The sequence below is a fragment of the Canis aureus genome, chromosome 2, assembly GCF_053574225.1.
Source record: "Canis aureus isolate CA01 chromosome 2, VMU_Caureus_v.1.0, whole genome shotgun sequence".
Lineage (NCBI taxonomy): Eukaryota > Metazoa > Chordata > Mammalia > Carnivora > Canidae > Canis > Canis aureus.
The window spans coordinates 15,357,630-15,384,899 of NC_135612.1; the positions used below are offsets into that span (position 1 = coordinate 15,357,630).

The window sequence follows — 27,270 nt, forward strand, 5'->3', positions numbered from 1 at the left end:
CACCCTGGGGGAGAGGTGTGTCATTTATGGAGTGTCAGCTTGTGCTCCGTGCTCAGCTAGCCCCCTCTGTTCCCCATCAGCCAGGAGGAAGTCTAGAGAGAAGAGGGTTTCTGGGGAAGGTAACTAGGAAAGGTACAAGCTTGGGGGGAAAAAAATCTTTGAATATTGTGACCAGGAGGTAAATGTCATTCCAAAAAAATCCAATTTCTATATGGACCAAAACCCAGCAAAAAATACTCAAAAGATCTCTTTCTCCCCTCTCCTTTTTTTTTTTCTTCCTTCGTTAGTATTAAAACCTTCATTAAAGCAGAGCACTGCTCCCGGTGCTGTTGGAAGATGCCTACAGACAAGGTGCACAGTCTTACAAAGTCCGATAATAAGATGTACTGAGATAATGTGTGTGAAATTGTAGAATGTTATAAGAAATTAAAGTATTTTGCATTAAAGGCAGTAAATTACCCCATGCCAAATATCTGCATTCGGAGGGGACTGTCAAAAACTTGGCAAAGCAGGCTTTGAAACATTTGCGATTCTAATTTAATGTAAACAGCACAGGCAAATTCTTACTCCCTTTGTGATCCCAGGGCAGGTTACTTAACTTTACTGTGTTCATCCATAAAACTGGGATTATCAGCACTCAGTATGATGAAGATGAAATGAGATATAAAGCAGTTCGTGGGATGTTTAGCATACAGTAAGTACTTCACGAATAGTAACTTTACTTTTAGAGAGCTGTGGAAACCTCAATTCATAAAGTCAGATATATAAGACATATCCAAAAAAAATAAATAAATAAAACATATAAAAATCACTTATTATCAAAAAAAATCACTTATTGTCTGCAAATCAGTGTTAAGAAAATTCTGAGACCCATCTTACCAAGTTGGTACTATTTAGCACTACTTTTAGGGCTCCTCCCCCTGTCCCAGGGTGGTCCCTCATGAGGGACTTTTATTGATCATCGGTGACCAGGGCACCTAGCTACTGCAGAGACAGCTTTTATTCCCTGTCCAGCTGGTTCTTCGGTGCAGCAGGCAAGTGGGGCTTGAAAACTCAGATGAGGCCAACAGCCTGTGGCAGGGAGCCGGCTTCCCTCGGTGCCCCACTGTGACCACCTCCCTGGGCACTATCAGCGAGCAAAGTGCAGGTGCTCCTCCTTGCACACCCAGTGGCTTTTCTTTCCAGTCCCAGAGCATCTCCACTTTCAGAGCCACCTACCAGGACACACACGATTCTACTTTGATATCATATGGTAGTGCCAATATTTTAACTTTCTGGCCTATAAAAAAAATGACTTTCATGTAGTTCAAATAACAATTCAAAAGATTTAGTTTTCTTTCCTTCCTTCCTTTTTTTTTTTTTTTTTTTTATCTAGAAGGGCAACCGACTTCAGTCTATTTGTGCTTTTCCAATAACAAAACCCTCTGTGGCAAGTAAACAGAAACAGATTACTTTATTTCAGGGCAAAGGAAAATAGAGAAAAATAAAAAGTCATATTTCATTGAGGCATCTTGACAGGTTTATATGGTAATAACAATAATAATTATTTTTTATTGTAATTATTCCTCATATCCCACCCCCTTTCTCCAACTGTACTGTCACTGCATGGTTCATGGAGCCTTAGATTATTCATGCTGTGTTGATTGACTAGCTTCGTCTCCCACCTCCCGCACACCTGGCACACTTCAGCTGTACTACCAGTAGCTACCTGCCTTCTCATCATTACAATAACCCTTCTCTGTTGCTGGAAAGTACTCATACCTCAGTCTTGTCATGCTGATAAACTTCTACTCCTTAAAGACTTAGCTGATACATGGTCTCCTCTGTGTTCTCTGAAAAAAGTTTAAAACATCATCTTCTGTGTTTTCACAGTGCCTGATACTCAAACCACTTAGACTTAAGGTGATTGAATAATTTGTCATCTAAACTCGGACACTTTTAAAAGAGGATGCAAGTAATAATTATGCTGGGACAACAGACATAAACCAGAGTGCCCGGAGAAGAGCAGGGTGTATGGCCACCCTGCTTATCCTTATATTGCTGTAATGATTGGTTACATACCTCTCATTCCCTCCTCTCACAAACATATATACATATACACAGTCAGTAAATCCCTGGAAGGCATAAGCCTTAGCATCTAGTGTGAGATGACTGCTGACACATCAACTGATTAATTAAACCGTGAGGATTTTATTGCAGGAGAATGTTCTAGATTAGTGAAAAAACATAAACAAACAAAAGGAGATGGAGGGAACATTTATAAGAGCAAGTAAACCAGTCTGCGTGGAACGGATATTTAAGGATTGGAATATAATTTGGGAAAAGATTTTACAAACTCTTGGTTGTCAAGCTAAGGAATGTCTAACAAAGTGGAAGAACAAGGGAAGGTTTGCATGTGGGGGAGTGACATGAAAGATTACTGATAATTGTATGTCAGAGGAATTGGAGGGTGGGAAGGTCAGAGAACTACTGAAACTATCTGAATAAAAAAGATGGAAATATGGATGACTCTTTGTCATTTAACCTTTTATGCTTTAGGCTGCAAGCGATAGAAACCCAAATTATCCTGGTTTAAACATAAAGAGGAATGTATTGGTTCAGCTAACATAAATATATAGACATTGCTGGATCCAGGTGTTCAGTGTCATATCATCAGGAATATTCTTTCTATCTCTTGGTTCTGCTTCTTACTGTTTTGGATTCATTCTCAGTCAGGTCCTCCCCAGAATACCCATTAGGAACTTCCAGCCTACTTTTACCAGCTTAGCAACCCCAGTAGAGAAGGAATGCCACTTTTATCAATAGTCCTAGCAAAAATTCCAAGGAAGGTTCTCTAGGTCATGAAAATCAAATCACAGAGATAAAATTATCTAGAGGAAACATAAAAGTAATAAGCTTCCAAAATGAGCATGGAGAAGAAATGTACTCATTCCAAAATGATCTAGACTCAAGAAATTTAAAATACAAGACACATGATGTTTATTTATTTCACTTTATTTTATTTTAACTCCAGTGTAATTAATAGTTAAAATACAATGTTATATGTTCTCTTTAATCCAATAAATATTTTCACATATTATGATACTGGGCATATCATGCTAATAGTCCAAATAAAATAGAAATTATTATTTCACCTTTCCAGTCCAACCTATAAATACAGTAGTATAGGAGCTTATGATTACTTATCTTTGAAGGAGTCTAATGGAGCCAGAGGAGGGCTGAAAAGGGCAATTAAAGTGGCTTTGTCTTTGTGAGAATTCCTTGTTTTACTGAGAAACCAATTAATAAGCCTCTTCATTCTCAAATGACAGGATCTATGGATTTGAGAAATATTTGTAAATTTACTTCTTTGTAAATTTACAGCATAATTCTCAGAAGTTTTTAACTGAATTTTCCATGAAATTTATGTTCTGAATAAAGGATACAATAATGTTCAGGACACAAATCAAAAAGAGAAATAAACGATTCAATTGGCTTTAAAAACAAGTTTTAGATAACAAAAGAATATGTATAGAATAATTCTATTTGGTGTTCAAGTCATGCATACATATATTCATTTATGTATATGTGATATATAACAAATGAAACACTGAACCAAATATAGACTATCCTGGTTGGGGGTATTTGGTACAATTTTAATTTTCTTATTTATCTATGGCTTTTTGTTTTACAGTTTCTAGCATGAATCTATAAATTAATTTTAAATAACAAAAAGAATAAAAAATCTGTTTCTTTGAGAGAAAAAGAATTCTGATATAAAGGTAAACTAGCTTTGCCTTTTGGAGTGATGTTGTTGTGGCTCTTTGCACAGTTTTCTCCCCAGATATCATAAGTATTTCAATAACAACATTGGGTTAGGTAGGCTATTACCTCTGAAAGAATGTGGCATTTCTCTTATTATGTAAATATTAATCAAATGCAGTTTTAGTGCATTATGCTTGGGTGACAAGAATTAATTAATTAATTTATTTATTATTTTGAGAGAGGGGGAGAGGGAAAGAATCTCAAGCAGGCTCCACACTTAGTGTGGAGCCTGATATGGGGCCTGATCTCATAACCCTGAAATCATGATCTGAGCCAAAATCAAGAGTTGGACACAGATGCCCCAAGTGATAAGACTTTAATCACATTTACTGATACCTATCTTAATAAATCAGTTTTATTCTTTCCAAGATCGTACCATTCAAGAACAAGCTTCTAATACAGACAACAATCTGAACCAAGGATCCAGCTTAATAGAATCCATCTTTAAAGTATTATACCATTGCAATTTTTCTCCACAAATATTTGGAAATGTTTTTGTGAGCTACATGGAAGAAGAACAATTATGGGACTTTCTATATAACATTCCAGGTATGAGAATTTACTATTTGGAAAAGAAGTGTTGTAGAGATAATTAAATATATCTTTAAAGATGCTTTGAAAGTTTTATTGATGTCACTTTTGCTGAATCTGTTATTTATAAAAGTTTATCTTACAATTTTTTTTTCAGGATAAATGTTTCTTCTGGGAATCATTAACCAATTAGGTCCTATCAAACTAAAGTATACTTGGGACAATGTGAAGGAAGGTTGTGAGATGGATTATGTGATGCAGACTTTCTTTTTCAATTATTATTAGGAAGTGTCCTCTTATAAAAATTTAATTTAATATTTACCATAGATTATGCTTTGCTATTGAGGATATAAGACATTAGTAGCACATGAATAAGTATTTTATGAATCTTAGATGCATTTATTCAACAAACTCATGGACGAAATTTTCTTTTCTTCAAATGTATTTTTCTTTAAATGTAAAAGTGTTTGTTATTATGACCATAGTGCATCTGTTTCTACAAGGCAAGAATGTTCTATGGTTCCTTTGGGGATAATAGACTTTTCCATTTGTACTGGTCTTCTGCCTACAGCTTGAATGGATATTAAAGCCAGAATAGGTTGCATATTTGAATAGAAAGTGTTCATGGGTTGCCCCACCTTCAGGGCCAGGTGAAAAGGCTCTTGCTTTATTTTATACTTAATATCCTGGCTTTAAATCTTAATACCTTGGGAAAACAAAGAATAAGAATTTAGTAGCTATCCTCTTAGTCCATTAACTATTTACATCATATACATTTTGGCTGTTGACCTATAAACTGTTTTATACGTTGTTTTGGGAACTACAATTCCATAAAAGATTTCCTTGGAAATTTTTTCTATTAAGATATCCTCAAGCCCAGAGTTTCTTTTCTCAGCTATGTCCAGCCTACTAATAAGCCCTAGAAAGGCATTCTTCATTTTTGTTACAGTATTTTTGATGTCTGGTATTTCTTTTTGGTTCTTTCTCAAGATTTCCATCTCTCTACAAATACTGCTCATTTGTTCTTGCATGCTGTCTATTTTGCCCATTAGAACTCTTAGCATATTCATCATAGTTATTTTAATTCCTGATCTGATCATTCTAATCGCCATGTCTGTTTCTGATGCTTGCTCTGTCTTTTCAAATTGCATTCTGTGCCTTTTAGTATGTCTTGTAATTTTTTCTTGAAAGCCAAACATGATGTTTTGGGTAAAATAACTGCTATAAAGAGGCATTTAGTGATATGGTGGAGAGATGTTGGGGAGGAGAAGCATTCTATAGTCCTATGATTAGGCCTCAGTCTTTTAGTGGGCCTATGCCTCTGGATGGCATAGTTCACAAACATTTCTCAGTTTTTTCTCCCATTTTGCATAGGAGAATATGGCTAGAGTGGAATGGAGTTGGGTATTTTTCTCTTCTTCTAAGTCAGTTTGGCTCTGATAATATCCCAGTGAGTTATGGTCTATTTTCGTAGACTCTCCCGAGCGCAGCCCTTAAGAACAGAGTGCTCTGACTTATTTCAAAATGTTCCTTTTCCTCTCGTCTTGCTGGAAGCTCTTGAGGATTTTTCTCTGACATTTACTACGGGCACCTAGTTGAACTCATAGAGGTAAAACTCACAGAAGTGTGGCAGCCTCCACAGGGTCCCCCTGGAGTTTTAACTCTCAGACTTGTCCACACTGAGAACCCCAGCAGTTCATCAATTACAATTCGGACTTCCTCCCTTGGCACTAGATCCCATGGTAGGTTCTGCTTGTGAGTCTCCACTCCAGTAAGCTGTGACTCCCTGCATTTGTCATCTTTATCGCTCCTATCTTGGAGGCAGTAGTTTGCCTTGTGTCCTTACCTCTCTACAGATCCAAGAAGAGAAGGTGATTTTTCCAACTGTTCAGCTTTTTACTTGTTGTTAGGACAAAGTGATAACTTCCAAGCTCTTTATATGTGGAGCCAGAAACCAGAAGGGCTTGTCACTTACTTTCTTTTCTTTATTCTCTCTTCTTCTTATCTTTCCTTTTCTTTTTCTTTTTTTTTTTCTTTCCTTTTCTTTTTGCTAGATCTGTACCTTATCCCTACCATAGTTATCTGTGGATGTTACTTGAATCCTCCCTTATAGTATCCCATGCTCAACTTGTTTCAGAACCCTTCATCAAAAGAATACTAGGCATCCTATACCAAAATATTGTAAACTTTATGGAAACTCATCTTAGGTAATAATAATAATAATAATAATAATAATAATAATAATAACAACAACATATACTTACATAATGTGTCGAGTGCCCACAAATTAATTCATGTAGGTTTTAAATAATTCTTTGAGATAGGACTGTTATTTTGTGTATCATTTGTAATACCTTGATTTTGTTTTAAAAGCAATAAACATAACCTTTTAATAAAAGGAAATAGGGGAATTTCTGGCTTTCTAGAATTTTTAGATACCTGAGATGTATTTAATCCATGACTCCAAAGAGTTCAACCAAAGTAAATATTAATTACAGATACAGGAAGAAGGAGTCTTTATGCCTTTCAATGAATTAAAGTCTTGAAGCATCATTTAAAAAGATAGATTGCTATATCCTCCACCATTTCCATAAAGAATAACAACTCACTTGATGATTGCACCATGTTAAAAGTTAAACTCTCAATATTGGATATTACCAGGATCCTCTTTGACATTGTTGTTCTTTTTCTTTCTTTCTTTCTTTTTTTTAATTTATTTTAGAGATAGGGAGAGAGAGTGTGGAGGAAGGGGCAGAGGGAGAGAGTGAATGCTAGAGTAGACTCCCTGAACACAGAGCCCAATACAGGGCTTCACATGAGACTCCAGGTGGAGCTCCATCCTAGGACTCTGAGGTCACTACCTAAGCTGAAATCAAGAGTTGGTTGCTCAAGAGACTGAGCCACCCAGGTGTCCCAGCAGCATGGTGCTTTTTACAATGTATTGAGTTATTTAAGAAATAATACCTTAAGGTGCCTGGCTGGCTCAGTCAGAAGTCATGCAACTCTTGACCTCTGGATTGTGAGTTTGAGCTTCATGTTGGATGTAGAGGTTACCTAAATAAAACTTTAAAACAAAAGAAATATCACCTAAAATTCTGAGGGGAAAAACATATACGTTGTTTTCCGTTTTGATTCAAGTGGTTATCCCAAGACTTCCCTGTCATATTAAGAAACAAGTAAAATTTTATTGTATTAATCACACAAGTAATACATAGTCATTGTGGGTAATCTATGCAGTCAGAAAGAAGGCAGGATGGCAGAAAGAAGGAAAGAAGTTAAAGAGAGGGAGGGTGCAAAAGAAGGAAAAGTAAAAGAAGAAAAAAGAAAGAAAGGAAAATATCTGAAATCCCATTAGTTATTGATAATCACCATTAACACTGTAGAGTACACCATTAACACTGTAGAGTACATCTTTTAACTCTTTTATGTGTGGTTGTGTGCACATGTGTGTATTTAATATAAATAGCATGTAGTACTTTTCCTTTACTTATTTTTTTACTGAACAATATATGGCTTTATTGTATAGATGCGTAACTATTTAAACAAATAACCAATTGTTGGATATTTAGAGTATTTTTCAATTTTCCTTTATATACATTACATGATTATAATTAATTTCTTAGGATGAAGTCCTAGAGACAGAATAAGTGGGTTAGCAGGTAAGTAAAATGTTAAAGTGTTGATATTATTGCCAAGCTGTCATCTAAGAAGGTCATACCATTTATATTTCTACCATTAGAGTTCCAAACCACAAGCAAATACTGCTATTCACTGTTAATTGAATTGCCATTTTATTATTAAAAAGAAATTCTTTTCTTCAAATGTTTATGGACTGTTTATTAATTATATGATTTCAATGTTAAAAGCAGCTCTCCTTTTCTATAGCTTTAAACTAGATTACTGAGAAACTGAATTCTCAGCTGAATAAGGCACAAAATATTGCCAGATTCTGCTAACTATAACATACTGTCTGATTCTAAAGTCTCAACGTTTTTGGAGTCTGAGGTAGAGGTCATCCGATGCTTGAGATTGGCACTGACCGACGCTGTCAAGGACATTGTACAGCAGATAATATTTATGATGAGCCCTGGGAGAAACTGTGAGACCAACCTCAACAAGCATAGTGTTCCTGAATGTTTGCGTGAGAGCATTCCAAAGGAATGGAATTATATTCCAAAAGAAACTAAAAGGAAAGAATCAAGCAAAGGTATCTCTCTCACTCTTTTTTGTAAGAACACATTCCCCAAGAAGCAATTTTCCAGGATATAAAATCAAGTAAAATTCTAAGAATTACAAGATTTGTAAACTATATGAGTCCTTTTCCCACCATTTCTATGTGTTTGGGACCTGTAATTTTTTTTTTTTTTTTTTTTTTTTTTTTTTTTTTTTTTTTACTGTGAGCCTTATGACCAAGGAACCTAGAAATGAAAATGACTCAAATGGTTATCATCTTTATTTAATTACCAATTCAGAATTTTCTGTGATATGTTGTGTTCATGTTAGTATTCACAGAGTAGTCAATGATTATGACTAACCTTAAATCTACTGAGTAAAATTCATATTCTTGAGAAGATAGTTCTGATGTTCAATTTTATATTTTTCCTTGAAGTTTTTTCCACTGCAACCACCAACTATTACTTTCTTTTCTCTTATTAACAGACCTACTTGCGTAGTGTTTAGGTAAAAAATAGCACACCATTTAGCACCTATATATTTTTTGACCAAGTATTTTCCCTCAGGGACCTATGGTTCTGAATTTAGTGCATTGTTTCTATTAGGGGCAGTGTACCTTAGAACCATGAGTTACACTATTTTTTATTTTATTTTGTTTTATTTTATTTTTTAAAGACTTACTTGTTTATTTTAGAGAGGGGGCAGAAGCCGAGGGAGAGAATCCTCAGGTAGTCTCCCTGCTTAACAAGGAGCCCAACGTGGGGCTCCATCTTATAACCCTGAGGCCTTGACCTGAGTCAAAACAAAGAGTCAGATGCTCAACGGACTCAGCCACCGAGGCACTCCTCATTTATTTTATTAATTAAGTCCTCTCTTCTTAAATGGTTTCATCTTACTTACATGATTTTGCATTAAGATTCCTTTGAATGTGTATTATGTAGCCATATTAATGAATCTTCTTTAGGATTTTTAAAATAAAACTTTTCCCTTTATATTAATCTTTAAAGAAGAATATTTTTTCATTAACTTAAGGAAACCTTCAATGGTAAAATATGCTAACTGAACCTACTAAAGTCAATCGAAGGGACTAGTCTTTCTTTCTTCTCCATGGAGATCCTAAATAATGTGGCTCTTATACAGCAACCTTATATTACAAACTCGAATCAATTATCTATCTGTGACCTTTCATAGTCATGCTTTAATTCTGTCCAAGCCCTATTAAACTGCCTTTGAATCTAGTAAAGCCATTTAATTGAAGTTGGAAAATGTCAGCTTTTCATTACTTAAGTTCTTGTCTGAGCTGTTGCCATCTCTCCTTCATTATAGCTTTTGGATATTTCATAGATTTTGAGTAATTCGGGAGGCATAATCTATAGTTAACATACCATGTTTTATGAGTAGCGCTATTTTGTTTGTGGCTTTCAAGTCATTCTATTGATGAACAATTCTGCTTTCTAAAGGTGTTCTGCATTCTTCCATAATCTTTCAAAGAACCTCAGGTTCCAAAAAAAGCTTACTTTGTGAAATCAGTTCTTGTGATTTTCCTTACTAAATAATATTCTCCATAAAACTGTCACTATCACTATAAAAAATGTGGAGGAAAGTGACTGTATAAACCATTTTGTGCATTCCAGGTGGATATGACGATAGGAGAATACCATGATTCTCCATCTCTACCCTATTTTAGGTTGGCATTGTTCAACCTTTATTATTGCTACATTATGTAAGACAGACAATATTTACAGACTAGACATTAAGTCCCTTATTCATTCAATTGATATTTACTAAGTAAGTTCCTACTATATGCCAAGCACTTCAGTTGAGGCTAAAGATAAACTATAAAGTAGGTACCTCCTCTTGGTGCTCAGAAACTGCTATAATTGGTTCTAAGTGGTTCTAAACACCCCTGGGGATGTACAAGATAATTCTCTGGTGTATGAGAAGAAAAGAAGTGAAACTTTATTAAAATTTCATATGAAGATTGTCACTGTAACTCTCCTTGGTCTGACTGGGGCAATTTTGGGGGGCGATGGAAAGAATGGCCTACTTTTTCATTGGTTTTCAGGGTATAATACTGAATTAGGTTCGTTCTTTGTATTTCCGAATCTAGTCTTAACAAAATTAATCCTTACAAAACATACAAGTGGCTTTACCATATTCCCATAGATCAACACATCAGCTGCAGGTGAAAACTAATACTGACAATGCAAGAAAGAACAAACAATAACCTCATACTGATTTCTATTCCTGACATGAGTTCTTTCTTAGCCATATTTATAAGGTAAAATGATGATGACCTAATCAGATTTGGTCAAAAAAAGATTTTAAAAAAGGAAATATATGGGAAAACCATTTGAAATATTACCTCCCATACATTATTATTAAACATGAATCCCTCCTAAGTATCGTACCTTGAGATACCAACTAAAGATAGTTGGAAATCGTCTTGATGAGTAAAAGATTTCAATACTAAGCATCCAAAACATGAAGACAAACCTCTGTAATTGTTTTCAAGAATGTTTTAAGTGATATTTAACCATTAAAAGACAAATAGTCATTAGCTTAAGGGGACATTTGTCCTTCCTAAAACAGTGAAAATGAGAGAACATGGAAAACACTATGGTGACAAACCGAAATGCATTTCTTTATTTCTTTGTCAGTAAATACCGTTACATAGAAAATAGTGAATATTTAAAGAAACATATTATAAATTATACAATGTGTGAGATTTACCAAAGAGTTAAATGAAAGCTCAGATGCTTCAGATATAGTTCATCTTGGGTATTTGGTCCCTTATGTTTCAAAGAATAGATACACAAAGTAGTTGTTTTATTTCATTGACAACAATTAAATGAAAGATTTACCAGAAAAGTACTTTTTTAAAATTTTATTTTTTGAGATTTTATTTTTAAGTCATCTCTATACCCAATGTGGGGCTTGAACTTAAAATGCCAAGATCAAGAGTCACATTGAGCCAGCCAGCCACCTCAGTATATTACTTTTTTAAATAAAAAGAATGCTTTATTGGAAAACTGTTAAATAAAAAAATTTAAATGAATGGATTTTGGAGAGAAAACAGAGGTAGCATTGCAAGAAAAAAATATATTCATGATATCATGCACATGCAGATTGTTGGGAAAGAAGCTGATGGCAGAAATATATAAAATGCTAACAGAAGTTATTAAGATAGTTTATTTTCTAAAAGCCAGAAATATTAGTTTTATAAAAACCAGTATCACAAATAAAAATATCATATCTACACACTTAAGAACTTAGACATAGGATTGTCTAACATAATTTAAAATGTTCCAAATAAGAGTTTCAGTGATTGCTAAATATTTTTCTTGAAAATAAAAAAATGAAAAAATTTTCAGTTTGTTTTCAAGAACAACTAATTGACATCATGATTAATGAATATTTATCAGTAAATTGTCAACAACAGCCTTTGCCTATTTGATGGCTGAGATTGAAAAACAAGTGCCGTAATTTCACAAGCACAATTACTGACACACTTGTTCCAATGTAGATCTATCATGTAGTAGCTTTTTCACCTATGACAGACACTAAAATCAAGTATTGAAACAAAGTGAACTTAGCACTTACCCTTTGAATCACTGTATCGAAGTTTTAAACCCAGATTTTGAAAATAACACAGCATATTACATTATCCTCAATCCAGAAATTTTTGACATTTTATACCATAAATAAAATTTTAAAAATAACCTTAAGATATTATTTTGTCTTCATTCATTTTAAATTTCCTTTCTGCAGGTTTTATAAGCATAAAATATATTATTACAGCCAGTGGTACATGTCTAGGAAAAAAGAAATAAATACATAAATATTCATATCACATTACATCCACTCTAAGACATACATTTTTTTCACACTTTGTCAACTCTGAAATTGGCCCTTCCAACGTGTAACATATACATGGCTTAGATAGAAGCCAAAATATTTAAATAAGGGCAGAAAAATGAGTGTGTGACATTCTTAGAAGATCCTTTCCTGATGTGTTATTAACCTCATCACACTCAGAGTCCCTGTGATTAGTAGAATGGGTTTATTAATTTGTCATTAGTCTAAAGGTTCTGATTGGAATTTGCCATAAGCTTTAACAACATAGGGGGGATTTGAGTACCGGGGTCCTCAGATTTTCTAAAATATCAGGATAAGTGCAGGTGTGAAGAAAATTGATAATCTTTACCTAATATCTACTTAGATTGTCAAATGTTTCCTTGGTGTCTGCAGTTAAACCCTCTTTTGTATAAACAGAGCACAAGATACAATCTCCAAGTCAAACACCTGAGAGTAGATTAGGGAGTATATGACACAAACACATAAAGAACAACAAAACTTTAAAATAAGTTAAGAATACAAGAAAGAGTGGTCACAAAGGAGTTTCTTAATTTGTTTCATTTATATTTTAAGCTTCATCTAAGCATATTCATTTGGATAAAAAGAAAGCATTTATCAAGGAACTGCTTTTTACCCGGGACTGAGCTAGGTGTTTTTACATTTCTTATTTTTGTTGAACACAATAGTCTTATGAGATCTTTCAAATATATATTAGGCCCAATTTTGCAAACTTGCAAAGATTGTTCCAGTTCATTTTTAACATGATTCTTAAGTTGTCATGAATTTCTGTGGAGTCACTAGACTAAGACATATGTTTTCCAAGAGCTTTGTACGTTTTTAGAGCAGAGTGACTTCTTTAAATGTCACAAATATCTTGAAAAATCTTTCACTTTTTTAAAATTATTTTTGTTTAGTAAAAGCAGTGAAGATTACCAAAGAACTCAAAGCTACCTTCTTTTGACTTGTCACTCAGTTTCAATTTTCAAATTCTATTATGTATGTAGTGGATTAAAACACTGTGCCTGGCTTTGTGGGATAGTCAAAGACCAATGAGGTTTCTTTCCATGCTCTTGAGGAGCTTTTAGTCTACTTATAAGGATAATTCGTGAAGACATAAATAACATAAACAATAATAGATGTTAATATAAAAGATGACAGCATGGCACATTATGGACCTAATTACCAAAGTGGTCATATAGAAAATATGTTCATGGGAGGAGAGGGCTTTGAACCAAGGGTTGAAAAAGATGGGTGACCTATGGAAAGAGAGGGCATTCCATGTGAGAGTAATGAGATATTCAGGAGCTAAAAGCTATGAGGATAAAATAAAGTTTTACAGAAACTGGCTAAGGCTGGACTGTGGAGTATTTTGACAGCAACACTCCAGAGACTGATCTTGTAACAGTGGAAAATAGCTAAAACAACTGTGGTAGAGAAATTAGATAACAAATACTACAGTATGTGAATTTGGCTTCATAACACAGGAGAGAGCTGGGCATAGTCTGGAGCAGGGAGATGAGTTAGAGGTGTTAGGAGAGTACTGCAGTAGTCCAGGTACTGTTCATAATGAGGGGCTTCAATAGATCAGTAGTCATGTTTCATAGTTAAGGGAAACTGGATGTCAGAGATGAGGGGATAGGAGGATTTATCAATGTGGTTTCTAGAATGAAGGGTCAACAGGACTACTTAAAAGATTTAAAAAGAAGGAACTAAAAAAAAAAAAGAACTAAGGAAGGAAGGAAGGCATAGAGGGAGAGTGGAGGGAGAGTCAGCAAGGTCAAGCTAGTTTAGGAGGAAAACAATTAATTTAGTTTTAATTATAATGAGTTAATTATTGCTAGGACAGAGAAGTGGAATGTCCAATAGAGATCTAAAGTTGTAGGTTGCTACCCTGGAGAAAGCCAAGACTGAAGAATCTAGAACCATCTAGAAGAGTGGTTCTCAACCAGGAAAGATTTTGCACCCAGGGGACATTTGGCAATGCTTGGAGACATTCTTGGTTGTCAAAACTGAGGTGAATGTTACTTGACATCTAGTGGGTGCAGGCCAGAGATGCTGTTAAAACATCTTATAGCGCGTAGGACAGCTCCTTGCAACAAAGAATTATCCAGCCCAAATGTCATTAGTGCCAAAGTTGAGACACCCTGATCTACAGAGGGAGGATCAGTTCATTCTTCAGAGAAATGGCACCAAGCAAAGGAGGGCATGTAGAATCATCAGTCAACAGGCAAGGACTTCTTAGCAATACTTACATTTAAGAGGTGTTAGTATAAATCAGGGATCCCTGGGTGGTGCAGCAGTTTGGCGCCTGCCTTTGGCCCGGGGCGCGATCCTGGAGACCCGGGATCGAATCCCATGTCGGGCTCCCCGTGCATGGAGCCTGTTTCTCCCTCTGCCTGTGTCTCTGCCCCTCTCTCTCTGTGTGTGTGACTATATATATATATAAAATCAGAACTAGCATGGGACACAAAGAAGAATAATAAAGGTAACCATGCACCAGTTTGTTGGCCTATTCATTCACCAAATCTTTATTGAACAACTGATACATGAGGTTCTACGTGTTGGGGAAAACTGCCGTGTCTTCATGGAGCTTATGTACTAGTGGAGGGGGACAGATAATGAACAATGAAGGAGATAATTATTAGGTGACAAAATAGCCTCTAATGATAGGGAGGTTGGGGAGCTGGGATGGGAAGAGCATGAAGGGATGCTTTGGATGGGGTGGTGAGTGAAGGGTCTCTGAAGAGGTGACATTTGGGCTAAGAAGGAGAAGAAGAGGAGCCAGGCCTGACAAGACTTAGATTCTGTTATGGATTCCAAGGGAGGAGGAGGTTTAAGAAAGTATCAAAGGCCACAAAGCGGTCCAATAGGAGTACCTTTACATTTGTTACTTAAGAGGACATCTGAGCCCTTAATACTGCCACCTTAATAGATAAAAGTTTAATTAATAATCTTAAATTTGCTGATCTTCATTTGTGAGGGGAAAAAAAACTGAGGTTTGAGTTTTAGGCAGCGACCCCAGTAGAGTTCTGTCGGAATATGTCAAGCACTTGCTCTTCTCAACAATTTTCTCCACAAAAATTAGACATCCCCACGCAACACTCAAAACAACCCAGTGACGGAATGCATATGCTAATATTAATCATACCTTTTCTTTCCTTTCTTCCCCAGGCTTCACAAGGCTTGCTGTTCAGGCAGTATCTATTGTAATCAGCAAGTTACCTACGGTGATTGCATGTTTGCCTCCCCCAATTAAATACTTCTTTTCTCTGTCTGAGAGAAAAATGTCAAAAAACTTTGTTGAATTGAAGAAAGCTAGCCTCCTTGTCTGGAACTTGATTGTAATTATATGTCGGATATTTGAGGATGGAAACACTGTGGAACTTTTAACAGGTGCCTCCCTTGACAGATGGAGTAAAGAGAAACTTGGTTTAATCTGTGTGTGTTTGGAAAGCATCATGGGAAAGCAGACAAGTGGCCCTAATCAAATGGCCCAGAGGGTCATACAGAGCATTGAGCAGGAAAAACCCAACTGGATTGAGAGCCAATTGTTGAAAGCAAGGAAGTTGAGCACCAAATGGTAAAGTGATGTTTTTCTTGACCTGAATTTCATCAAATATGTTCCTGATAACAAAACCACCAATAAACAACAACAAAATACTGATAGGCAACAGTGGTTATTTTCTTAACTTCATGGGAACTTTGATGAATGCATAGAAAGATAAATATTCCATTAAAAACTGGATTATTAGACGTTCCTTGTTCTATTAAAATTTGAACCCCAATGACACGCTGAAACATTATACCTATTTTTTTTTTAACATTATACCTATTTAGTCACCATCTTAAGGTTTCTGTTAAAAAGAGTGGGATCTAAACCCAAGAGAATTTGGTTTCATTCTTTTTTAGTGCACAAACAGGTACCTAGTGGATAGCCAGGAGCATTTTGTAAATGGATTGGGCATGGAGATTAAATTAAGAAGGAATTAATGGATATAAAAGGCTTTTTATTGCTTTCTGTGTACCTGATTGTCAAAAAGGTACACATTTTTCATCTGGTAATGTAAGAATCCCATAGGGCAGCTGGGGCATATCACACTCGAGCTATAAACACACCCAGCTGTTTCGGTATGAAAATGTCAGCCTTCTCATAGGTTTGTCACCAGGAGCTAAGTGATTTGTGGTATTGCTAAGATCTTTAAGGGTCCCTGATGAATTTAAATATGTACATAGAGTACTCCTGTCTTAAAATTAGTCTTCAGTTTAGAACTGCATGATATTGATAAAGGTATTACAGCTCATATGGTCTACAGATCACTAAGCCAGCCCTTTTTTATACCACTCACACACACTGTTCCCCATACTTTTACAATCTGTTCATGTTGCTGGCAAATACTATTTTAACTTTCTTGCCTGAAAATGACCAAAAGTTGCTACTTTCTTTAGTATGTGGTAGTGACAAGGAATTCAGGCTTTGGAATCAGATGGACAAATATAAATCCCTTGTAAGTGGGCCATCTTGGGCAAACTATAGAATCTCTCAAAGCCTCATTTTCAGTGGTGATACCAAGTAGTTTTGAAAAATTAAATAAGATTCATAAGGTTCTTAGCACCAAGCTTAGTAACAAATGCATCAAGCGAGCATTTGTTGTTTATAAACTCTATTGAAATACATTGCACTCATTGGCATTATGATAACAAATACTCTTTACTGGTTTGTGTTAATCTCTGTAAGACTTTATTTAAAAAAAAATTTTTTTTTAAAGATTTTACTTATTTGTATGACTTCATACTATTCCAAGTGGGAAAATGTAGCTAATCATGATTTTCCCGGTCTTGTCATACCGACTTCCAGAAATTTACTTCTGGGGTGTCCTGTGGGTAGGAATAACAGTAGCAATCGGGCAAATGTTTAGTAACTCTGAAAGCGCCTCTTTAATCTTTATATCTGCATTCAATACCAATTTACAGGCTTTAATCCGATGACTAAAAGATTAAGGCCAAATATCATCATCTCGACGGCAGTGGTTATAAAGAGAGAAAAAAAGAATACAAATAGTGGATCTGATTATAAAATTAAATCTACGATATTTCTGATTTAGGGGTCCCCTTATCAATAAGATCAGTGTAAAGTAGTGTCTCAGTTATATACCTGAGGCCACATACAGGGATCCATTAATAATTTTTTTTTCCTTAAAAGTTGGTTTACATTCCTTATAAACAACACCAACACATCGAACACCTCCTATATAGAGAATTGTCTAGCTGATATTTGGCTGATTAGCTATGTGTTGCAACATGCATCCAAAATGAAGAACTGCTGATTTTTAAAATGTTTTTACAGGGGGCATCTGGGTGGCTAGGTGGTTGAGTGTCGGCCTTTGGCTCAGGTCATGATCTCGGGTTCGAGTCCTGCATCTGGCTCCCCATGCGGAGCCTGCCTCTTCCTCTGCCTATGTAAAGATTTTACTTATTTATTCACGAGAGACAGAGAGAGAGAGAGGCAGAGACATAGGCAGAGGAGAAGCAGGCTCCATGCAGGGAGCCCGATGTGGGACTCAATCTCAGGACCCCAGGATCACACCCTGAGCCAAAGTCAGAGCTTAACCGCTGAGCCACCCAGCCTCCCAAATAAAATCTTTAAAAAAAAAAAATAATGTTTTTACAGTCCTCAAAGTTCCTGAATGTGTATTATGTAAGTATGTAATTATCACAATGCTATGTCTTTCTCAGTTTCTTGAATATCAATATATAGATTTCAGATTTGCGGTTATTATATTTATTTGAAACAGATAAATTTGACTTCTTAACTCACAGTAGGTTATCTCTTACAAGATTTGGGTGCTATAGGAATGTACTTCTTGACTCTGATTTCAGATTGATTATTTCTTCTACAAGTGAACTTCTACGTATTTCTTACAAACTGATGATCATTTAGTTTCTAGATCTATACCATAACAAAAATGTATTTTAAATCCTGATGTCTGTGTCTAGGTGAAGAGCTGCCTTGGGTTTATCATAATTGTTTTTAAATTTGAGAATGTAACCATATAAACTAAAATAGTGCTTCTGTTCAGATAATTGAAATTTTAATTCCCCGCAAAGATGATCTCAGAACTACGCAATATCATTTCGGTTGATTTCTTTCACTTGCATTCAGATTTAACTTTGATTTTATAGAAATTGTGAAAAGATCTGCAGCGGAAGGGTGGCAGCTGTAAGCATTGCTTGTCTTGCGTACTGCCTGAAAGCATTACTATTCATTAAAATAACCTTCACTTTGTAGTAACACTCAAGCTGTAAACAGTCAACTTAGATTCTGGAGAACACACAGCCCAAAAAGTAAAGAAATGCCTGTCTTTGCAAAGTAATTTGTCGAGTTGAAGATTATTGTTTTTCATCATGGTGACCCTGACTTGGCTGGCTGGGTGCATATACAGATTAAGATTAATGCAGTTATTCCTTGGCTAAGGTCTGCCTCTTTCAGGGCACATTCTCCCTAATGACATGATTGATAGGCAGTCCCAAATCCAGAGAGGAACTCATTAATCATAGCATTGACTGAATCCAATCATTTGCTTCACCTGCACAGTGATGGACAGGAAAGGATACAATTCAGGGGCTGACACTGAGACACTCTTTTGTCAGAGGGCCTCAACTTTTTCAATGTCAGCTTCTACAGAACCTGACAAGAAATCTTGCTTGCAACCTGTATGCAGCTTCAAAAAGCTATTTACAAACTTCCTTTTTTGCAACGTCTTTTTTGTTTGTTTAAAGATTTACTCTAATTAATGAATATGTCGCAGAGTAGGAGTTGTTTTATTTTTAGCAAGCCTTATACAATTGTAAAGTTCGTTGTTTTTTTTTTTTTTAAGAAAGATGTTTTGAAGCTACATGTGGAAGCAATATAAAAGTTAATGTCCAGCAGCTGGGTATCATTTGGTTCAGTCTTCAGGTCAGCGGCACTGACTCTTAGCAGAACTAATTTTATAATCATGGCAAAATCTCAGTAATGAACTGCAGTATATAGCTGATTACACCACAGTAAATTTCATTTAGTCCGAGGAACAGTGGAAAACCATGCCTTTTCTTAAAAATACTCCAATTGCAAAGCCTAACATGATCCTAGTAGCAACTGTAATAAGAAAAGTAGTGTGGGATATATATGAGGTCCCCTGGATATCATGATTTCTTTTGCTCTGACATAGCTGGAGAATTCTAAAAAAAAATGTATGTCATTCATCAGCACTATGTAAATAATGTTTAAAATCAATAACAAGGGAATCTGTTCTTAGAAATGTCTCACAAATGGAAGTTGCACATTCCTGGTGTGATAAGAGACCCTTTTCCTGACTCATCAGGGTAGTGACTTCTGCTAGGTATCCTCACCAAGAAGAAACAGGAGAGGGACCATATATTTTTAACAGGCAACAAGTGTCAAAAGGCCAATTTAAAACACCCAGTAGTAAGCACACTGCCAGGAAGCACCCAGCCTATAGTTAGCATAATAGGCTCCCCCTTTTGACACTTTAATTAGTCTTTAATGTGTTCTAAGACAGGTGTAAAGAGGCATCTACAAAAGACAGACTACCAAAGCTATTTCTGGCATCAAAGATACTTTTTATCCTCAAAGAGAAAATACAAATTATTTCTTACATGTTCTTAAAAAGAAATGTTTTGTTTTCATCCCATGATTATAGCAATTTCCACAATTGCAGTAATGGGAAAATGTTTTATAGATCGGAGTATAAATGCAATAAAGAACTGTTTTAAAAGAAACGATTCAATTTTTTAAAATGCTTTCAGGTGCTTGGTTCTGAGGCGCTGTTTCTCTGCGCAGGGGCGGTTTGGGAAAGCTTACCTATTTGAGCGGTCTTTATGGTGCTTTGAATATGAGATTTACATCGACTCTGCACACTCAATCTCTTTGATTATTTTCCATCTTTACAATTCTTCACCGCTGATACTTATGTGCTTTCTTTGTACTTAGTGCGTTTATGACAATAGAGCAAAGCACAGCCTTAGAAGAAGGAGATGGTGCTCTTGAACTGACTGAGCAGAAAATAAACATGATGGTCCTGGATATCTGCCACAAACCAGGTGGCAGCGAGTACCTGCGGCAAATTTATCACATCATGCGGCTCAATGAGGTAGGGAAACGGCCTTTTTACCGAGCAATTAGGTGTGTACTGGCCTGAGGCAGCGTCTGCTGGCAGCTAAGGGTTAGTCAAGGAGGTGATAATACTTCTTAAAGTCAATACCAAACTCAATATTGCATTATTAATAGAATCTATTCAACCCCGGCTGTTCTGCATTTGTACAGGCGAAGCTTCACCGAAACAATGTAGGTTTTATTTATATGGTTGAAACAATAACACGGCTCATAAACTCAGTTCAGTTCTGAATTGTAGAGACTAGACGTGTAGTTTGGGAATTGTGTGTTTGTGACTGTTAGGCTGGTGTTCAAATCTGCTGTTTGTGAAATGATGAATTTTCTGGAGAGAGATGGACGTCTTCTGCTGTAGACGTCACACCTGTCTGGTGAAATCGTGGATTTCTTACAGAGTGAGAAAACTTCGGAAGAATATTGAACCGTATTCGGGGGCAGCTAGATTAAGCCAAGAAAACACATTAATGCGTGGATGCTGGTTAGAGCCAATGTCATGCTTGTCTACGTGTCTGATGGGTTAAGCCTCTGACCTTGCATGTCTCTGGCATTTTTTTGTTTGAGCAGAAAAATGTAAAGAGCAGGTTGTCAGCTATGGACTTGAAACAATACGAGTTTGCTCACTTCATCAGGTTTTTAATTTGAGCGTTTGTACCTGCATTAGAATTCTGTTTTTATTTGCAAATGCATGAATCTATTTTTTGGAATACTAAAAGTTCTATAATATGAATAATGTGAAGCTATCGTGTTTTAGCTCAATGAGGTAGGCCTTAAAAACCATCAATTTCCAAGGAGTGAATTAAATTCGAGCACAGCTTTTTACAACTCAGTTATATAAATGTTCTTTCCGATACCATCTATCTGAAAGTTACTTCAAGGAAATTTTGTTTCCTGGCTTTCCTAGAGCTAATCAGCCAGTCAATAAACAGGTGATAGAATAGTGCATTCAATGGTCGCCTGAGAAGGATGTGAGGGATTTGTTGCTATGAGAAATGGTACAGTCCCTGAGGCACTGGATCTCAGTATATAATTGTTAGTTGGTAACACAACCTATTCACATTTGCTAATGATCCCTCATAATTTGTTTAGGGTTTCTATGTGGGGAACTCAGGAGCTCCTGACCTTGGCTAACTGAAAGACCACCATTGCGAAGTCATGGTCTTCACTGGCAGGTCCACGTGGCCACCCAGATGGCCTTAAGTAACCATGGTGATTACTGAGGAACAGATGTTGCAAGAGGATTACCCTCAGATTTTTAGGAAACTGGTGGTACAGGAGTCCTGAGAACTAATGGCTGGGAGAGATTGCCAAACTGATAGACTCGTTCACTTTTTAAAAAGCCCTTAACATGAAAAAGCTCAGCAATCACCCAAAAGGAAAATTAAGTTGGATATTTACTGGTCGTCAGCCACCTGTTCTACTCAGGAAATCGAAAGGCTGTTCTCCCCTCGTAGAACTTGTGGACCTCTGAGGCAGTGGCTCTGAACAGGTCTGCTGTGACGCCTGATGTGTGTAAGACTCTTCACTGGGGCACCGCCTACATTTTGATCAATTAAGGTTCAAGTTACGATTTTTCTTTCATAACAGGCGAATACACTTACTGTTGTGGTGGTTATCACGTGGGATGTCAAGCTAAGTACTTGCTGATTGTGCTGAGTGACAAACATCATGACAAGGGAGGAAGGAGGCCTACTGGGAAGTGAGTCTAAACCAGAGAAAGTAGTGAGCCCTTTGTCTTGTGACTACTAACAACTACTACTACCACAGACTCAGTAAAGACACGAGGCTAAGTGCTCAGAGTAGGGCTTACTGCTGCTTTTATACCAAGGCATTGTTACGCTGTAGGTGAAATGCTCCATGAAGCTTGTTTCTGCTGAGTAGAGCTAGGAGTCTTGAGCGTTTTCAGGTGTGCTGCTAAATATGCTTCAAGAAGGCAGCATAAATGCAGATGCATTCACAGGTACAGGCCTGGACAAGGATGAAAGAATGTGCCTTGGAGTAATAACAAAGTTATGAGAGGAGATGAGTTTAAGAATGTTTGTCTTTGAGATAAAGGGAGGACGTCTGAGGATAAGTCTAGTGGGTAGTTGAACCTGGCCACAAGCAAAGATGAGGGAGGTTGTGACTAGAGACTTTGGTGGCCTTACTGAGTGTGGGAGTTGAGGTCAAAGGACTGGTGGAGCTTTTCAGAGAAAAACACAGGAACGTGGGTAGAGAAATAAGCTTCACTGTTACTGCACAGGGAGGGTGTTCAAGAACGGATGGACAAAGGAGAACGTATCTTTTCTAAAGAGAATATCACAGTACGTACGGCTAAAGGGACACCACAAAAAATCCAGTTTTTTTAGAAGGGGTAGTGACAAGTGCCCGGACAGTAGAGAGGTCAAAGAAATTAACAAGGGAGAAAACACCATTGTGTTCCCAGCTTGCAGCACAGCACTTGATCTTTTTCAAATTGTACACCACCAACAAGAAAAAGGCCAAATGTAGCAATGTGAGGGGAAATCAGTTGACACAGGTTGTGATTAGCCAAAATAAAGCAGGTGTTCTCATTAGAATCTTTTATTCCTTTTAAAAATTTTACTTGCAGAAATCATGACGGAGAGAAATTTTATTTCTGTATAAAAACCTAAATCTAGGCATAACATTCTTTTTCTGGTGATTTTATTATCATCCAAGGATACTTAAGAGTCTCTGTGTGTGAATGATGCTATGGAATTAATCTAAGGAGATGTGGTCCACAGTGAGCAAATTTAAGAAATGATTATCAGAGTTAAGTAGTGGTTTCTTTTCTTTTCTTTTTTCTTTTCTTTCTTTTTTCTTTTCTCTTTTCTTTTCTTTTCTTTCTTTTCTTTTCTTTTCTCTTCTCTCTTTTCCTTTCCTTTCCTTTCCTTTCCTTTCCTTTCCTTTCCTTTCCTTTCCTTTCCTTTCCTTTCCTTTCCTTTCTTTCCTTTTTTTTCCTTTTTCCTTTTTTTTCCTTTTCTTTCTTTCTTTAATAGGATTTGAGGCTCTAAAATGTCCCTGCCTGGGGAGTACAGTGGTACAGTGGGCATTCCCTCCTCAGGAAGTTACATTATAGAGGCACAGGAAAAACGCATGATGAAGCGAGACCAAACACATGGCTTCTCACTCAGACTCTACTACTCACCCCTGTGATCTAAGGCTCATCTGTGGCCTTTCAGAGCTACATGCTCAATGTGCTGTGGACTAGAATTATTTAAACTTTTGGGTGCCTGCTGTTCTCCTGTCAGATTCTCTCTGGGGTGGGGCCTGAGATTCTGTTTTTCTAACAGGTTTCCAGGTAAAGCTGACTCGGCTGGTCTGGGTGCCAGACTTTGAGTACCAAGGGTTTTCCAGATGACCTCTGAAGTCCTTTTCAGCTCTAATGTTCTCAACCTAGTCCTACTCTTGAGGAAAAAAATTAGATTTTGACATACTGAAAATCAGGAGAACATTTATATTATTTTATCTCTAGCATGACTTATTAAAAGTAAATATTTGATAGCTTACATGGGAAACTTGAAGTCCTTTCAAATTGTCGTGTTACAAAAAGAGTCCAATAAAATAGACTAGGATCAGTCACCTTATTTATTTATGAATGGAAAATAAAATATGAAGTAGTCGATAGACTTTTTTGCCCAGGCTGCCCCTGGCAGTTGGAGGCTTGGAATTACATATGTTGAGCTTCATTTGAACCTTGATATTTTTCAGTCTGCAGCATGGAAACAGAGTTGAGGAGTTTGAATTATAATTAATTCTACATAGAGGAAAGATTGCTTGCAGTGGAATATCAGAGTACTCCGCACTCTGCTGAGTGTACAGTAGATAACAACTGCTCTTAGTGAATGAATGAGCCACCTTGTACCGTGAGGAATCGTGCATCTAAGTGAAGTTTTGGTAACGGGACATGTTGACACACGAACCAATGACAAGACAATGCCTATTAGAAAGATTCTGATGTATCGAGCATACATTCGTAATGTGAGAATTCGTTAGATGCTTTCATAATCTACCCCATATATTAGGTGAACCTGTTTTTGATGGGTTTATTGCAGTGCTGATTGGTATTCTGCTGTGTTTCTTCTGAAAATGTATTCTGTCCTGAGGCAACTAATATGCTGTAATCTAGCAAATGTGTTGAAAGGGTAGATTTGGATATTGATCAGTGTATTTTTAAAGAGAATATATGCTTCCCACCATCACGACTTGTAATTTTTTTCCCCCCTTGAAGGAATATTTAAAAGAACAGCTGTTTTCTATGAATGGTTCGAAGGAAAAGCCATTACCCATCAGACCTTTAAAGATGACCTTGAAGAGTGTGGAAGATCAGCCTTCTGCCTTTAACCCTTTCCAGGTGTACAAGGCATTTAGTGAAAACATGCTAGTTCAGGTATGTGGAAAATAGGAAATGTGTGACCTTTTTTTTTTTTTTTTCTTTTTACACCAATAAAGGAAAAAGGTGCTTTGTGTTTGAATACTTATAAGCTTTTTTTTTTTTTTTTTTTTGGCTCTGAAGCAAAAGGCCTTGTTCTTATTTATGTGGTCTGCGTGAATTGACTTTGAAAAAGTTATTTTACCTTCTATTTGTCAAACTGATGCATATGTTTGGTCTGTATAGTTTAACTTTTGACCAGGTCAGTTTGCCATGGGCAGAGGGAACATCTGTTCGACTGTGTCTACAGAAGGCCTGAAAAACCAGGCGTTTCGTAAGGGTCTCCTCCCTTGCTGCCCACCCCCATCGCCTACCCACCCACTCAAAGAACACCTTGCCATTTTTATGAACTTATCTAATTTTTAAGGTAAATAATAATAAGAGTAGACAACTAATTATAAACAAAGCCTTGAGTTCCTATTTTAAGTCACATGAGGTAAATTTCCCTTTTTATAACCCTAAACATATTCCTGCATTTCAAATGAATTTGCAAATGATCTCAATGTCAGGATATTTGGAATACGGGTAATATGATAAATACCACACGTTTTTAATGCCAGATGATGCCATTGTTTAAGCTACCTGTTTCAGTCGTCACATTGAAAAGATCATATCTAAGCCAAAGTATTTGAAATCTAAAGTTGCTTTTGCTTTATTTATTCTTTTGGTGAATAAAAAAGGGAAGAGCTTCCTGACAGGCTATTTGAACTAACAGGGGAGAAGAGAAGGATTGCTTGACCTAGAGCTCTGAGGAAAATAAGAATTAAAACAATAGCCTAATTCGGGATGCAGATAATATTTTTGCCATGCCTGCTACAACCCTAGTCTACAGTCATCAATACTGTAGTAGAATAAGACCTTCAAATGCTGACAACCTGGGACAGAATTCTCCTGCTCTACGACAGGATTGTGGTGCTCCATTAATCAGCAGGTGACAGGGCATAGTTCTTATAGGATTTTAAACATTGGCCTGGACTCTTATTATCAAAACTGTGTACTTTTAAGAGATACAAGCATCTATAATAATTGGAAACCAAAAATATTATGTAAGTTTTGAGTGTATTGGCTGCTTTTCTATGTTGCACATTAGATTGCTCCAAACCATAAATAATCATTGTAGCTGTTAAATTATCCTCACTTCGTTTAAGTAAATGGCATGTTTTATTCCATTCTGAATTATGAGATTATCTTTCACAGTAATTTTTCTCCTTACTCTGTTGTGAAATTACCTACTAAATGAGAATAAAAGAACATTATTTACATTTACAGGTTGTTCTAATTTCCCTTTTATTTTTTTATTTTTTTAAAGATTTTATTTATTTATTCATGAGAGACACAGAGAGAGAGAGGCAGAGACACAGGCAGAGGGAGAAGCAGGCTCCAGGCAGGGAGCCTGACTTGGGACTTAATCCCAGGTTTTCAGGATGATGCCCTGGGCCAAAGGCAAGCGTTAAACCACTGAGCCACCCAGGGATCCCCCTAATTTTCCCTTTAAAGCATTTTCTTAACCAGAAGTAACATTACTATTATACTCTTATTAAGCAGTGTCTTGTAATTTGAGTCATAGCACCTCTAAATCTGTTTTTTTTTTTTTTTTTCTCTCATAGAATTTCTGGATACTAAAAAATAAAAACTACAAATTGATATATGAAAAAGTTGCCAGTTATTTCACTTTTCTTTTCAGAGTCACCCTCTCAGGGAAACTTGTTGGGCAAATGCCATTAGCACTTGGAAGAATAACGACTCAAGAAATTGATTTATATTTTTATAAATAATGACTACATCCCCAAATGGATTTATAAATTAATTGCTGTCTTATTGGAATAAAAACCTTCTTCTGTGGACATGATTGATGTTATCTGTCTAAGTCCTTGTTCTGGACCCCCCTCCTTCTTAGTTAGTCTATCACAGCTGGAGCTTTAATTTACTGATCATATTAACTCTGATTAATAACTAACAATAGCGTATTCTCATTTATCAACAGTCAGCCATCACAAAATGGAACTGGAATTGGTCAAAGTTGCTGCCAAATTATCTGGGACTGGATAAGATGACCTTCAGTGTACTGCTCAAAAACAGGTAATGAGATTTGCGATTGGGGGGATCTGGTTGGGGGGAAAAGGAGATATATATAGAGATAGATATACAGAGAGAGTCCTATATGTAAGTATACTTAGAATACTGTTTTTCCATAGTAAGTATTTATAGGAGGCAGTAAAAAATTTTTATGACGTAAAATTAGTTGGTTTTGTCTGAATTTTAAATATTTAACTTTGTGTATGTAATAGTTCAGCATTGTACACAC

General features: G+C 36.3%; 1 protein-coding gene across 3 annotated transcripts in view; it reads left to right on the plus strand.

Annotated features, from left to right (window-relative positions):
* KIAA0825 (KIAA0825 ortholog) overlaps positions 1-27,270 on the plus strand; it is a 380,540-nt gene that overhangs the window by 167,706 nt on the left and 185,564 nt on the right. For all 3 annotated transcript variants that reach the window (XM_077864518.1, XM_077864511.1, XM_077864514.1), the window contains exons 15-20: positions 4,174-4,353; positions 8,318-8,542; positions 15,538-15,946; positions 20,357-20,516; positions 24,765-24,923; positions 26,950-27,044. In XM_077864518.1, the coding sequence (XP_077720644.1) occupies positions 4,174-4,353; positions 8,318-8,542; positions 15,538-15,946; positions 20,357-20,516; positions 24,765-24,923; positions 26,950-27,044 (1,228 nt within the window). The remainder of the gene's footprint in view (positions 1-4,173; positions 4,354-8,317; positions 8,543-15,537; positions 15,947-20,356; positions 20,517-24,764; positions 24,924-26,949; positions 27,045-27,270) is intronic.